A 15,931-nucleotide genomic window follows, 5' to 3' on the forward strand; every position below is an offset into this window, starting at 1 on the left:
GAAGAAGGAGAGGTGACCAGCTGGAACAAACCACTCAGTCTGCAGGTCCCTGGAGTGGCTGTGCACTCTGCCCTTTAATGCCACCATCTGAGGTTGGTGGCTAGGTTTTTAGAAACTGGGGCCAAAACTCGATGGGATCCAGCAGCCAGGATGAATAGGTTTCGGGTTTTTTTTGTGGTGGAGGGGTGTGTGCCACTGCCAGCATCACAGGTGATACCAGTGTCCTATGTCATTAGGGGAATAACCCTGTGATGGTACCCAGCCCTGCTGGGAAGGGACTGATTTAATCCCTTGAATGCCAGGGTGTACCAGCATCTAAATTTTCCCGATGAGGAAGGATTACCCATAACAGCTCTTCCTTTCTGCTCCCCTCACAAGCCCTGAAAGCATCAGGGGGGGCAGCTCAAGCCGCGGGGGAGGCAGCAGCTGTGTCAGGAGGAGGCATCGCTTCGCATCGCATTGTATTGCACTGCGCATCCTCCCTCCCCACCCCCTAGTGCTGCAGGCTTCCTCCCTCCATCCTCCCCCCACTCCTGCCTTGCATCCCTCCCTCCAGCATCCCTCCCTCCTGCATCCCCTCCTGCATCCCTCCCTCCTGCATCTCTCCCTCCCTCCCTCCCTCCCTCCCGTTGCCTGCGCAGAGCCGCGGCCATGGCGCTCAGCAATTTCCTCTTCGCTCAGTGCATCTGCTACTTCCTGGCCTTCCTCTTCAGCTTCATCGTGGTGGTGCCTCTCTCTGAGAATGGCAACGATTTCCATGGCCGGTGCCTCCTCTTCACCGAGGGCATGTGGCTCAATGCCAACCTGACGGTGGAGAGGCAGCGCTTCACCGTGCAGGAGTGGGGGCCCGAGGCTGCTTGCCGCTTCAGCATCTTCACCGGGCTCCTCTCCCTGCTGCTGGCCACAGTGCAGGCCTGGAGGACCCTCTTCTTCCTCTGCAAAGGGCACGAGGAGTAAGTACCCCTGGGGAGGGCAGGGGCTGCCCATCCCTCCTGCCGGCTGGGGCAAGTGGGAGCAGCCTGGGGGGTGAAGCACTGGGCTTTGCACCATCTAGACCATTCTACTTCCTAGAGGGGTTTGGGGTGAGGTGGTGTATCGCCTGCCTCTATCTGCACACAGACCACACGCACCCCCACTGGTGTCCAGGACCCTCTCTGGAGGATTCCTCCCTGCAGGGGTTTGGGTTGTGGGGCCAGGTTCACTACTATGATCCTGTTATCCTTTGCAGTCTGGGAGAAGTGTCCCACCAGCCCAGCTGTGATGGGCATGGAGGGTGCTGGGGGCCATGGGAAGATACCGTGGTGCCTTCTGACCATAGCCCACTACATGGCCCTGCAAAGGGGAGCCATCCCAGAACATACACTGGATGCCTGGAAAAACTTGAAACAAGGTGGTTGTGTGTGAAGGGGAGCAGAGGGAGCAGTTGGTTGTCTTCCTCTGTTTTGCTTTTGCAGTGGACATGGTGACTACTGCAGGGAACAACTATTGCTTGGTTACAATAGGAGAACAGCACTGAGCACTCCCTGCAGCAGCTGCAGGGCTGCTCTGGCACCTGGTTACTGTGCTCAAACCAATGAACATCAGAAACCAGCAGGAATGGTGAGAGGCTTGGTGGTCCAGACAGCATCTCAGTAGTGCTGTACCCTGTGCTTGGCTCCCCAGTGGCATCTCTTGCCACCTTGGGTAGAGCCCCTGGCACACATAACCCAGCCTGTGGGTGCTATGGGGTGAGGGACCTCTAAGCACCCATCTGCACATGGGTGGGAAAGTAGGAGCACACACTGCTTCCTGACTAGATTAGGAAAGCCTTTTTCCCATGGTTTAGGGACCAGGCCAAGAGTATATCACTCATATCCAGGTCTATTTGGGTTGGAGATTTCATGGATCAGTGGCCATTACACACATCTGGGCTTGTACAACCCCGTGATGTTGATAATACTCTGGGTAGCAGTGTTGTCTCTAGGTCTTTCTGGTCACTCTCAAGCTGCCTAATACAAAGCGTACTATAGCAAGCATAGATCAGAAACTCATTTCCATATTAAAATTGACAAGATCTAAATATAACCAGGGACTTCTTAACACATTTAAATTCAGTTCCCTCAGGTGATCAGATTCTGTCCTGATTTGGGTCAGGATAGAACTAATTTTCTGTCTAGTAATTTTCCTTTAAGGTAAGTCTCTTTTAAGTAGCTGCACTTGCTAAAATTAACAGCAAGTTTCTCAGTTGGTGTCTGGTTCTAGGACTGATAGCATTCGGTATAGAGGATCAGTTGAATTCAGATGCTCAGATTCAGTTTTGCAGTCCAGAACTAGTTAATTTTTGGGGCAGACCAGCAGTAAAAACTTTGCAATAATGAATTGGATCAAGTATTTGACCTTCTTCCAAATGTGGCTATTGAGTTCAAAACTGTTGGGCAGGCTTCTGAAAATTGTCTTTAGGATCATTGACGCTGGGTCGGCTCTGGACTAAGTCTCTGGTAAGCCTGAGGAAGTCAGGGTTAGCACCCTATGCATCCTAGCAAAGTGACCAGGCTTCATGTGCCATACCCTGGAATGATTGCTGTTAGATAGTTAGGACTGCTAAAAATCCTTCACAGGTCCTCAGCACCCATTGCCTCAGGGCAGATTGAGCTCAAGTTGCCTGCAGGGGTAAGAGAACCAAGTGCTGACTGCCTGCTGACTGCCTCTGGGCCTGGGACTATTCAGCCTACCTGCAACTCAGGTAGTTCACAAGTAGGATTGCAAATCAACTTCTACTTTGAGCATAGACATTTATTACTACAGGGCATCCACTCAGTCTGGAATGTATAGCCTGAAATTCTGATCTAAGCAGTAAAGTAGTTACAGAGCCAAATTAGCACAGTTGTCTGTCAAGATGCCCTGACCTGAAGAACCTCCAGCAATGTTCATGGTTACTACTTGCCTGGTGCAAACCAAGTTCAACACTCAGCCCTGCTTTGCCAGTGAAAGGTCTAATTCTGGATCTTGGCACCTCTTCTGTACTGCAGAGTAGGGAGGAGGGTGCAGTGAAGTGGGTGTTGGTCTCTTCTCCCAAATAACAAGTGACAGAACAAGAGGAAATGGCCTCAGGTTGTGGTTTAGGAGAGGTTTAGATTGGATATTAGGACTGACCAGCCCAGAACTTTCCCAAGATTTCAAACATATGACTCAAAAAGCCCCTCAGCTTTTCATTTAATGAGACACTAGGGAAAAGAAGTCACTGTTTTATCATTCTCTGGGGTGAGCAGATTCCTTCTATGCTCAGCATAATGAAAGTGGCACCAGTGGAAAATTTGCCCTATTCATCTTTGCCACCTAACCTGAATATGATGACCTGCCTCCTGGACCTGCCCATCTTTCTCCACCCTAGAGCAAATGCCCAGTTTTCAAATAATGAGACTTTCCAAATTCCACCTAGAACAGTTTCAAGTAGTGAAGGACTTGGTCAGGTGAATGAGCCTTTGAAAGATACTAAAGGGGGAGAGTTAAACAGCGAGGTTGGAAGATACATAGACAATTCCTTGACCTTACAGGATCTCTGTAAGCATCCCACTCCCTATCACTCCACAGGACATGCCTAGGGCTGGCCTTGCTTGGGCAGAATTAATGGGGCTGAAGTAAACTGACATTCAGCTAGCAGGAGTAAAATACTGCTACCAAAGCCAGAGAAGTCCCAGGAGAAGCTGGCCTGCTCTGTAATTTGCCCATAGAACTGAGATTTGTGTCCTATGATGACAGAACTTAGTGTTACATTGTTTAAAATGATTATACTTATCAGTGCTGTGTTGCTTTATTTTTAGTTTCCCTCTCCTAGACAATTTTTGTCCCAATTATCACTTTAGTCATGAAATAATTTTAGCTCCAGTTACTATATAATTTGAGCTAATGACATTTATTTTAACAATGGTGATTTTCATCATTACAGCTAATGAAAGCCATGCTGTGTATGAACAATCACCACCACTTAGTATTTATGATTTAAAACCTCATGAAAAAAAAGCAATAGCGAAAGCCCTTTCCAATGAAGATAATTTGACTCAAAATCATAACCCATAGTTTTTCACTGTATTAGGTGTTGTTAATTAAAGCTCATCTGTTGCAAATGGAAACTGATACCTTTGTGCCCAGTGTATGCTGCTTAGAGAGATTGCTGATGTTGTGTTTCAGCTGTTTATGAGTTACATTTTTCTTCCTTTTTATTGCAGCTCTTTCTTTTATGCCTTCCTGAATCTGCTGATCAGCTCCTTTGTGGTGTTTATCACATTTATTGCTAGCACTATAGTGAGTGTAGGATTTAACATGTGGTGTGATGCAATTACCGAAAAAGGAAGCATGCCAAATAGGTTAGTATTAAAGAAAACATTTTTTTCTTCTTCACTTTTTTTTTCCCCATTTATGCACAAAGGAATGGTGGTATTGCAAATTTACATATTACGTGCGAGGTGAGCATGGGGGGTAAGGTGTCTGTAATGTGAAGATCCAGAATTTTTAATCTTAAACAAAAAAAGCAAATCAAACTTTTTTTTTTCCATTTAGTTCCTCACAGATAATTGTACGGTTTCCATGGCATTTCCTGGTCTCTTAAAAAGAGTCATGGTGATATGCAAAAGAAATCCATTAGTTTAAAAAGTTTCATTTCCACATGGTTGCTAAATTTGGAAATGCATTAAGAATGGGGGGAGTGTGGTCTTATGATCAGGGGACTGGGAGTCAGGGCTCGTGGATTGCTGTCCTGGATCTGCCACTGTCCCACTGTGTGACAGTGGGAAAGTCACTCATCCTGCCTGTGCTACACTGCACCATCATCCTAAAATTGGTATAAAGATCCTGGCCTCATAGCGATGCCATGGATGTCCTGAGAGCTGAAGAGTGGAAAGAACTTTGTAAAGTGCTAAGTACAGATGGTTGATACCTTTGTAGAGTGCTGAGAATGTTCATCTCCTAAAAGGGTCTACAATGTCCCACGCTGCTTATGCTCCTTATGGGAAACGTGATAAATTCAGGTAAGTTTTTCCTTATTAAACAAATAACGATGAAGAAAGAGGAAAAGGTGACATTTTATGTCATGTGATATTGAATAAAGGTGCATACATTTATGTCGCATGCTGTCATATGTTGTAAAACACCATAGTAAATGTTCTGTTTAGGGCTGCAAGGATTAATCGAATTATTCGAATATTCGGTTAAAAGTTCTATTACAAACCCCACCTAATCGAATATTCGGATAAGAACCCAAGATGACCGACAGCACTGAAAAGGAGAGAGAAGAGGCTGCAGAAATCAAGCAAGAGATAGAAAGACAACCTCAAAATCCTGGGATTTTTTTCACAACAGTAAAAGTCCAAGTTATGTGTAAAATCTGTAGGCAGCCTCTGTCTTGCCATCAGAGTCTCATCTCCTTGCTGGAGCATCCGAAACAAAAACACCCACACAATCCCTTCATCTGAGGCTTTTCCTGATGAAGTCAAAAGGTAACGGAGGCTCACTGAGGGGTGAAGTAACCAACTTGGGGTGATGCCAGATGTGTATATGTGGGAGGCTTGGGGGTAGTGGGAGAAGAGGGTTTTAAGTATGCTGTTTTTATAATAGCTATTACAGTTCTACTACTTCCGTGGAAGATTGGTGTTGTCGCTGACATAATTCTACATTGGTTGTTCTTTTTAAAAGAAAGTAATTACATGCCTCTCTTAGCCTAGATTTAGAAAAGATTGTCATGCAACCTGGTTACTGCAATAACTTAAATATGTTTTGATAGAACACGCTCTTATGGCTGTCTGAAACACATTTAAGGTGTTGCTTCATTTTATGTTTGGTTTGCCTGTTTGGAATCTCTGAAACAATTTTCTTTTTTCCTCTCCAAATGCCTTCATTGGGTAGCTGTGAAGAGTTACAGGATATAGATCTTGAGCTGAATGTAGAAAATTCTGCTTTCTACGACCAGTTTGCTATTGCACAGGTATGTTGGACTTGGTTACGGTCTTTTTCCAGCTCATTTACCACTTACTCCTTGATCTGGAATTGCTGGAGCTGAACTACCATCCTCTGAAATCAATGTTTCCACTGACTTCAGCAAGTGCTGGATCAGGATGATAGTGATGGGCACATATGCACTTTAAATTCCAAATTAACAGTTTTGAATGTCGACTTGTCAAAACCTGATTCTGCCACTGATCTTGCTACTCATGGTGTAAAATTCACTGTTGCTCCAAATGATGAGCTCTGCAAATGTTGCAGTACTCTTGTGTCCTGGAGCTCTTTTTTTGCTATTCAGAGTAACACCTGACCTGCACCAGATCATGGGGATATTTGCTTTGCCTTCCATGAGTTTGTCTGAGACAGCCTGAGCCCATATAAATATCAGAGTATTGAAAATAATTAAAGATTACTGTCATTGAGATGGGGCTGTTTTCTGATGAACCTTTGAGAATTAGACCTTTATGGCTGTCAGACATTTCTATTGAGTATGCTAGCTCTGTGACAACAAAGTCAGTGAACAGTGGGACTTGGATATGAGCACCAAGCAGTTCTGTCAGGAGGATAGCCCTGTCCATGCATGGCCACACCCATACACATTCTTCTTATGTTGTCCTGAGTGGGAAGAGGCATTAGTTTGCCTGGGACACTCCTTGAAGATAGCCATGCCTCTTGGACACGAGCTGGCTTTGTGGTATTGTTGCCAGCACTGACACCTCGACACCTAGCTCAGGCATACCTGCATGTAGGATAGAAAGAAGTCAAAAAGTGACTCCTTTACGTCATTCTAGCCCAAGGGCAGGCTGTATTTCATAGCAGAATTTGCCACTAACTCCTAATCTGACATCTAGTGATTATCTGTCTACAGCTTTGAGTTCATGGGACCAAAACATCCATGTCCAGCCTGTGGTCTCAGGATGGGCAGTTTGTAATCTATATGCAGAAGAAGGTGTTTCTCCATCAGGGAGCCATGCCAAAAAAGTCAAGGGGCATTTCAGTTGAAGGAGAGTTTACCTATCATAGCACAGGAGGACAGCCTAAGCCACCACATGTGGGTCCCCACACTGATCCACATCTGTCCAGATAGAGATACCCTTCCTGGGTAGAGGTGGCCTGCAAGGTGCAGGCTGAAAGCTCTGCAGATATGTATGAGGAACCTGGGAGCAAGGAAACTCTTTGGCTTCAAAAGCTGAATCTGATATGCCAAAGTGAATCCTGGTTGTGCCTTTTTGAGGAAAGTACCAAATGGGGAACAAAATATTGTATCGTTGTTTTCTGATACCTGGGGTGTGGTAAGCAGAGATGGATGAAGGCATGGGAATGAGTTTGCCTAAAACTTCCTTCTGAGTGCAGTAATTTCCCACAGTAGTTTTCACTTAGAAGCAGTGGTCTGAATGGACAATTTAAGAATCATAAATATGGGCTCTGGATAAAATCTGGAAGGGAAGAAGAGGAAGCTTAATTAAAGCCTTGGATAACTGGCATATGAATACACGTGTGTGCGAACAGTCTCTATCCACTTTCCTCCATTCAGATGCTTCCAACATATCAGAATGACTCCACAAAGTTCACTGAATTTGGCTAAATCTATGTAGATTCTTTCATATAAAATAAGCTGACAAGACCACAGCAGTAGCAGATATCAGAATGCCTTTAAGATAATATTTTATTAATGAAGTGGTACTTAAAAAATGAATGCAAAACTTTCAGGTTTTTTTTTAGGTATAGTCATATAGAGCCAAAATAATATCTCTCATTTCCAAGATTTGTAGAGTAACTCAAAATATTCTTCACTGCTTAACTGAGATAATTGTGACTATGGGCATAAATATCTAAGAGAATTTCCAAAGTGCATAAGATATATAGGAACATAAACTCCCTTTTAAAAATAGTTGTCCTTTCTTATCTAAATTGGCTATTAGAGTAAACAGCTGTATTACCATCTGGAAGCGTCTAAATGTTGTATTTTTTAAATTAAAAATGTAGTATGTCAAAACTGAAATACAGGGATTCAATTAATGTTTCTTTGCTAAAGGCATGATAAAATTAAAGTGGAATTTCTGCCAGAAAGCCTTGCTACAAATGAGCTTCCTCTGAGACAGAGAAACCAATATCCAAGTACCTGTACGATTCAAAGTGTAATTATTTCTTCGGAGTTAAGCAGGAGACTAACAATTTAGAGATGGAACCTACTGCAGATCTGAGGCTTTAAACCCAGTTGTGCCCATGGGCCACCAGAAATTTGGATGGACTGGAGTGGTTTTCTCTTGCTGTCTGAGTTCATGTTAATGTGAGCCAGTTACCCCAAAGTGTAAGAGTTCTGTTGGTAAGATTTTCTCAATAATATTTGAAATTTTGTACTTCTCTAGGGGTAGCAGGAGGCCCAAGGGACTTGTCAGGAAAGTTTTGGGAAGTGGCTTAAAACATATTGCTGTTCTGAAGTAACAAGAGTGAAATTCTGGGGCAGCCAGAGTGTTAGATATGGGAAGTTCAATACATGCACCTGGATTATAGGCATTTCTTTTTTTCATTATTGTACTATAATGCATTTTTGCTTCATTTTTTTCTAGCACATAAATAGGAATAAATTGACAGTTGAGGGACAATGGGGCCAGGACTTCACTGGGTGTACTGTGGCATGACTTCATGGGTTTCAGTCCAGTTGAGATTTTGATCCTCACCTGGAGAGTTGCCTTTATTTTTACCATACATACTGATCTGATCTCTTTATAATTTCTTTTCTTCTCTAGTTTGGTCTCTGGGCTGCCTGGCTGACTTGGCTGGGAATTACCATTCTGGCTTTCCTGAAGGTTTACCACAACTACAGACAGGAGGACCTGCTAGATAGTCTGATCCATGAGAAGGAGCTGTTGCTAGGAAGATCCTCTTCACGAACCTCTTTGCAAGATGAGAAAAGTGGCATGATCTAAAGTGTAAGCAAATTTTCAGGGCAGGATCTAGATTTTATCATTGAGTATTATTATTTATTATTGAGTAGTGTGACCTGAAGTTGAGTCAGGGTAGTGAACATGTGAGATCTTTTCTTTCCTGAAAGGAGTTGTACTTGTGAATCACCCACATCCTCCATGAGAAACTGTTGGCAGAAATACTTACATCAAAATGAAGAGAATGAATGGCCCCATGTGCCATTTGCACAGCAAACTTTCTGTCCTGTGCAGGCACAATCTGTAACCTGCTCTTGGTAGCAGAGCTCCTAAATGCCATCACTGCCTTTCAGAAAAGGGGTCAATTTTCTGAACTGTGCTAGCAAGACCAGTCTTGGCTATTTCTTAAAACACTTCTGCAACAACAGTTGTAAGTGGGGCTTTGTCCAGTCCCTCCTTGCTCCCTCTTCTCCCTTTTGCCAGTAAAGCTGTCCCTATTCTCACTTTATTCTGGGTAATTCCAGTTCTGGTCCATGTACAGATTCTTGCTGTCTCTGCTTTTGCTATGTGTGGACACAGTGCTGTTCCTGCTCTGGTTTTGACTTCAACTAGAACATAGAGACCTGTGGTTCAGACTTAATGTTGTTAAATATCAACATTCTACAGTCTTAATGAATTTCATGGAACTGCTATACTATTACAGTACCTGTCAAAAACTGAGTATCATTTGGAAGGATGGTGGAAAACTTTTGTGGTTTTGTTTCCTCTTAGATTTTGGCATGACCAGTATTTATTATGACTCCTGAAGTGTAGTGTAGCTAGCAATTGCTGATGCTTGCATACCAAGAAATTAGGCTGAATAGATAGTGTTACTGCTTATGCATTTATAAGTGTAACTTGATTCCTAATATTGTATACTATTCAGTTTTGAGTATCAGAATTTACTTGTGATCTTTAATTCATATAGAGTATACAAAATTACTGTAAACATTTGCATTGTAGGTTTCTCTGTATATCTGTGAACACATCAAGGAGCTTGAACAGCTGGGTTATTTATAGGTAGTTCAGTGTTGAATGGGTCCATTCTACTCACTCATAGACAGGAGTTCCAGGGCTGATGAATTTTGCTGTGGAAAAGGAGAAGAAGAGATATTATAAGAAAGCTTACGAGTGACTTTGTTGTTGTGTTCAGTTTTGCTTGGCCAGTGCTTAAGCAATTTAGGTGAATGGTAGAGATGAGGAGTAGATCCAACAATTAAGGAGAGTCACTCCTTAATGAGTGTAGTGATTTGCAGTGCATAAAAGTAAAGTTGTACTACAATTGGGCAGCTGTCCCTGAGTATACATTACACAGAAGACCCTGACATAGCAGAAAGCCTAAGCAAGCGTTAAAGTCCAGGTTTTTTGGGGTTTTTTGGGGAGTACACAGGTACTGCCTGAGGCAGCTGGTTTTGGAACTGAGATTCAAATTATTGCAACATGAGTGCAAACCATATATATCTATGTTGCTTGGAATATAGGAAGACTGGGGAGAGAAGACAGCTGGCTTCTCCATCAGAGCTGGAGCCTGGGGCTAGCCCAGCTGTGTAGATTTACTGTTTTCTTTGGGAGACTGTCTTGTTCTTGAAGTACCTGCTTAAGCAGAAAGAGAATTTGAAGTCATAACAAATTCCTAAATTTTTAAGCATTTAGGGCATAAAAACTAATATTACATTTAAAATCTAAAATATTATACTAGATTTAGGAAAAAAACCCCAAAACCTCCCTGGGCTTTAAGGTGTGATCTGGTCCAGTGAATATCACTTATAGACCCAGGTGACCACAGATGCCTGTAGAGAGATCTTGCTTTTAAGCGTGATTTTGGCCCACAAGGGAATGCAGTTCCTTTGAAAGTTTACAGCAGTGCTTTTCTGTAGTTGTGAAGTGACATCAGGAGAGGAGTTCCTGAAGAGGGAATCAGAGATCAGGTTAGTTAATGCCAATTTCAAATTTAGAGATCAGGACTGTTGGAGTGCCTTTTTCTATTTATTTGGTCTAGGAAGAAATACACTCTTGCAGGTACCTAAGCCCTTGCCTGGGGATGACCTTCCCCTTCATAGCCTGAAGAAGGTCTTGATCCTCAAAGTCAGCCTGCTGCTTATGTTTCCCCAGTTGTTTATCTAACTTGAAAAGACACTACTTCTCCTTCTAGTCTCACTGTGAATTTTAGATTCAGCAGTGATATCTCTTCCTACAAATTACTTCAGTGCATGCCTTACAACTCAAGTGGAGCCATGCTGCTGCTTTGTATAATACATTTTATATATGTGCCAAATCAGGCATAGGCTAAAGTAAGATGTGGGCTGGGACCACCATTCCTGGTCTTGCCTGGGGGTTTGAAGAACCAGGAAGCAGAAGATACCAAGTGTCTCCTCCTCATCCTTACTCTGAGGTACCAGGGCTCAAGTTCTGGTTCTGAGGAGGACGAAGATGCTTCTCATCAATGAGGTTGTCTGGAACTGATACTCTCTTCTACCTCTCTTTTCTCCTGTCTCAGGGTCTTCCTCCTTTCCCCTTCCATGAGAAGCAGCAAACACTGGTCCTGTAGCATATTCATTAGCATTTGTAACCCTGACACTACTTCCCTGGCACTATCAACATTATTCTGAAGCTAAATAGACAAAAAGTGGGTTCTTTAAAGCACTGAGGGTAGCTAGATCAATCAGTAAGAATAAAATACTTCAGCCTTTGAAAAGTCCAGCATAAACACAAGTACATATATAGACTCACCTGTTAACTTTTGCATCAAAGCTCAACCTCTCTAATTTGTTCATTTGGGTTAGTTCCTTTAACCCCATTTTAGTGCCCATGATTACAAGCATCTTGGCTGTTGGAGCTGGTGTGTAAACTTCAAGAAGCTGAGACTCTTCTCTGTGTCCCACAAGCATCCTGGCTTCTTCTCCCCTGCTATCCTCACTTGATTAGGTGGGGTGAGGCTGGCACCCAGCTTGCAAGCATCAGTGATGTTTAGAAGCAAAGATTGTTTTGCAAGAAGCCCTTGGGCAGATTAGAAAGCAGAGCTCATAGTAAGATCTCTGGCTGACTTGAGGAGAGGAAGGGTATTTATGATGCAGTGCTCAGTTATTGGACACAGCTGGACTTTTTGTTTGAATTCAGTTTTCTCCATTCAACCTCTGCTCCTACAGCTTGGTCACTCAGGCTAACAAGATGCTGCCAGGCTGAAACAGTGTTAGGTTAGCAGGATCACAGAATCACAGAATCATCCGGGTTGGAAAGGACTTCTGAGGTCATCCATCAACTCCAACCCTTAATCCACTTCCACTGTGGTTCCACCATGGCACTGAGTGCCACATCAGTCTCTCTTTAAAAACCTGCAGGGACAGAGAATCCACCACCTCCCTGGGCAGCCCATTCTGATGTCTGATCACCCTCTCTGTAAAGAAATTTTTCCTAATATCTAACTTAAAACTCCCCTGTCAGAGCTTAAGTCCATGCCCTCTTGTCTTACTGGTAGCTACCTGGGAGAAGAGCCTGACCCCCACCCCTGGCTCCAACCTCCTTTCAGGGAGTTGTAGAGAGTGATGAGGTCTCTCCTGAGCTTCCTCTTCTCCAGACTGAACACCCCCAGCTTCCTCAGCCCTTTCTCACAGGACTTGTGCTGGAACCCTTCACAGCCTTGTTGCTCAGTATTATTTATACACACACATACCTATGCTGTGTCTCACCCCAGTCTCTTTTATGTGTTTCTAACCTGCTTTTAGTCATTCACTGCCAGCCAGCAGAGCATGGCAGCAGTAGGAGTGTCTCTGAGTCAAATGTTGTGTTTCTGCAGTATTTCAATGCCGCCTTTGATTTGCCATCTCCAAGATGTATCTATACCCCAGCAAGAGGTGTATTCAAAGAATTAAGACCCTGTATTATTTATACTTGTATTGTTCACTGTCACTTGGTGGAAGGGGAAGGCTTTGTGGCATTTGCCCATTCAGCCCCTCCTGCTGTTGCCCATTGAAGCTGTGAGCCATTCTGGTGCAGAATGTTTAGTCAGTTGTTTAGTCACTATATTCCCTGTGATGCTAAAACCACGGTCAAAAAGTCTTTGCTTTGACCTGTGAGAATTGCTAGCAATGCAGGGAGAGCCTTACTTGGTTGAATGCAACTGGATATTGCTTTCCAAGGCACTGGGGTTTTGCCACACAATTATTATTTTTTATAAAATGTAATCCCCATGTCCTGACTACCATTTGCAGTTATTTTCCTTGCCAATTCCCTGCCACCAGTCCACAATGGGTTAGTAAAAATCTGATCTAACAAGTGTCATCTGAGCTTTTACATCAATCCTGTTTGATATTATTTTTATAACAGAGAAACAATTGAAGCCATTTTTTTGGAACAGAATTTCCTCATGAGGGCATAAGCACTCACAACTTCTTACCCCACTAGTACGTCAGCCATCTTTCAGTTGTGAACTCTCAAGAGGAATTGCAAAAAGAAGAGCATGATGATTTACTTTAATAACTGCAGGACACATGCATGCTGTGGCAATGTTTCTATGGTTCCTTAGAGAAGTGGTTGCTATATTAACCAGTGTTGGATGCCTGAGTACACAGACCTTGTCACAAAAGCATTCAGTGTATGTGTGTATGCACAATGTACACAGATAGATGCCAGAAAAGGTTCCACTGCTCTTCTGTGGTATGGATATAGGCTCTACTAAAAGGCAGTTCATGCTGGAGTAGTTGTTAGGTTGCCTTAACTTTCTGTACTGCCTTTTTCTTAGCATTAGTACCTGTGAAATGCTGTGTAGGTTAACACTTAGGTTGACAGGTGGACACCATTTCCTGAGAAATGGGGACTTGCTGAGCTGGGTGAGCTGGGTGCAGAACAGGGAGTCCACTTGCTAGGAAAGTGTGAGCCACAGGACATTGCACAGGCTTTATGCTGGAAACAGGGTTCCTGTGCAACCTCAAATCACACATTGATCCATGTGATGGGGCTCAGAAAATGCAGTATCAAATGTGCAAATTCAAAAAGGCTGCCACCTGTAAAATGTTCAGTGCAAACCTGGTGTTTGGCCTAATGTAGATCTTCTCCCTTCTCCAAAGCCTCACATAAAGCATTTTGTGTATAAAATCACTTGTACTATTTAAATGATAAATTTAACAGAAATCGAGACAGCCATTCCTACTGGTAAGACTTAACAGAATTTTGCAACAACTGTCTGGATCTTGAAAAAACTTTTGTCTTTTCTTCTAAATCAGTGACTTGGGTGTGAACATCCTTGAGCTAATGGGAATCCATTGTCTGTATCCAGATCCTAAATTTGTGTCTCAGACTATTTCCTGTGCTGATGGAAATAGTCCATTTTTCTCTCATTGGAATGTTTGCTTTGGAGACCATGAACGTCCTTTCCTTATGCTTAGGCAATCTGGGAAGAGAGGCAGGTTTTGCCTGGCTTTAGAATTCTTTCTGTTTCAAGAAAACATGCCTTGAAATGCATGTTTCTATTTTTGTCCTACCCAAGAAAGAGGAAATTTGATCTGAGCTGCATTCTAGTATGCACAAATAGACACATAAGAGATTTTAAATTTTTTGAAGTGACAAAATTCCACTCAATAATTTATGAATCTAACAACTGCACAGAAGACAGCACTTTGATACAATTATCACATAAAAGGGAAAAAAACAACTGCACTGTGTCAGAAAACAACATTTGTTTCTGAAAGTTTAGACAGCAACTTACTTAATATATAGCAAGTAGTGCTTATTTCAGTACAGACATGTAATTGATAGTATCTTTCCATTCTGTTGCTGGGAATAGCATTTACATAGCAATGCTTTCTCTTTAGTTTCATTTGTCCATGCCAAAGAATGTAGCTGAACATGAATGTATTCACCTGAGTGCTTCAACTTTTCTACCTCTCATAGCTGCAGCAACTGTTGTTGCACACAGTAGTCAAGAGAACTGAATCCATGTGAGAGTCCAAATCCTATTTTCATATATGGCTTAAAGATTTAGCATTTAACTCTTACCAGCTTCCTGTCAGATTCTTATTCCTGAAAAATGGGCATAGGTACCCAAGAAGGGCTGTGTGAATACCCCTTGTGCTTAGTCAAATACTGATTTTATTTTGTGTTTTTGTTCTTCGTTTTTTTCCCAACTTTTTTTTTTCCTCACCAAAACCAAAACCTGCCAATTGTGATTTGTCAGGCATGGAAGTTTATATGTTACCTGAAAAGTTGCACTTCACAGAGGTGGCAGAGAGCAGTGAGCTATTGTCAAAATTCCTGTAATGGGCCTTCCCCAGCCCTCCCCACAGACAGCTTACCAAGAAACATACATTTAATCTCCCACTCTGCCTCATGAAACACCAACCTCCATCCATATGACAAATGCTGCCACCATGGTGTTATTCTAGATCCTTTTCAAATCTTATTGGAGCCTTTCGACTTGGCTTGAAACTCCCAAGTAGTGATGTTTTACTCTTGTGGTTCTGATGTTTATTAAGAAGATAAACTGGGCAGCAAGAACTGCTCACTGAAATAGCTTGAATTATTTGTATACGGTGGAAACCAAATCTGAGATTTTTTTTGTTCACCTCTTTCCACTTGACTATGTTGTAAAGCGAGGGCTGACACAACCTGCAGGAGATAGGAATGAAGATTCATTGTTAGTATTATATGTTAGTTATTATTATCTTGGTTGATCTCTCACATGAGTGAGTAAACAGTCCTGTGACAAAACTACTTTATTTCCTCCTTACTTTCCCCTCGTTCCCCCCCTCATCTCCAAATTTGGGCAAGTTTGACTCTAGTTTGTATACAGGTTCTAAAGTGTATTTATGAATGTGAGAAAAACTGCAGCTCCTATGGCAAACTACCTTTGGTAAAAACATAAGAAAAAATGTTGCATATTTTCCCTGTTCTCACTTGGGCTCCCTGAGGTATGACATCAAACCCTTTCATTTACAGAAACCAGGCTTGACTCAGGTGCCACCATTGCTCTAAAAGGTTCCTAAGGCTGGTGCCAGCAGTACTCTGAGGAACCTGGTGGAATTAAATGAATGCTGTGTTAA

General features: G+C 42.8%; 1 protein-coding gene across 1 annotated transcript; it reads left to right on the top strand.

Moving 5' to 3' along the window:
* Window positions 1–428: 428 nt before the first annotated feature.
* TMEM179 (transmembrane protein 179) lies at window positions 429–9,035 on the top strand. Its single transcript, XM_071745416.1, has 4 exons — window positions 429–953; window positions 4,206–4,343; window positions 5,878–5,956; window positions 8,724–9,035. The coding sequence occupies exons 1-4, from the start codon at window positions 652–654 to the stop codon at window positions 8,901–8,903; spliced, it is 699 nt and encodes a 232-aa protein (XP_071601517.1). The 5' UTR covers window positions 429–651; the 3' UTR covers window positions 8,904–9,035.
* The last annotated feature ends 6,896 nt before the right edge of the window (window positions 9,036–15,931 follow it).

Source organism: Heliangelus exortis, chromosome 5, assembly GCF_036169615.1.
Source record: "Heliangelus exortis chromosome 5, bHelExo1.hap1, whole genome shotgun sequence".
In the NCBI taxonomy this organism is placed as follows: domain Eukaryota; kingdom Metazoa; phylum Chordata; class Aves; order Apodiformes; family Trochilidae; genus Heliangelus; species Heliangelus exortis.

Bases quoted from the DNA above. Each gene is read 5' to 3' on its own strand.
- TMEM179 (XM_071745416.1), top strand. From the start codon at position 652: ATGGCGCTCAGCAATTTCCTCTTCGCTCAGTGCATCTGCTACTTCCTG. The intron at 954-4,205 runs GTAAGTACCCCT...TTTTTATTGCAG, and splicing joins CTCTGCAAAGGGCACGAGGA to CTCTTTCTTTTATGCCTTCC. The intron at 4,344-5,877 runs GTTAGTATTAAA...TTCATTGGGTAG, and splicing joins AAAGGAAGCATGCCAAATAG to CTGTGAAGAGTTACAGGATA.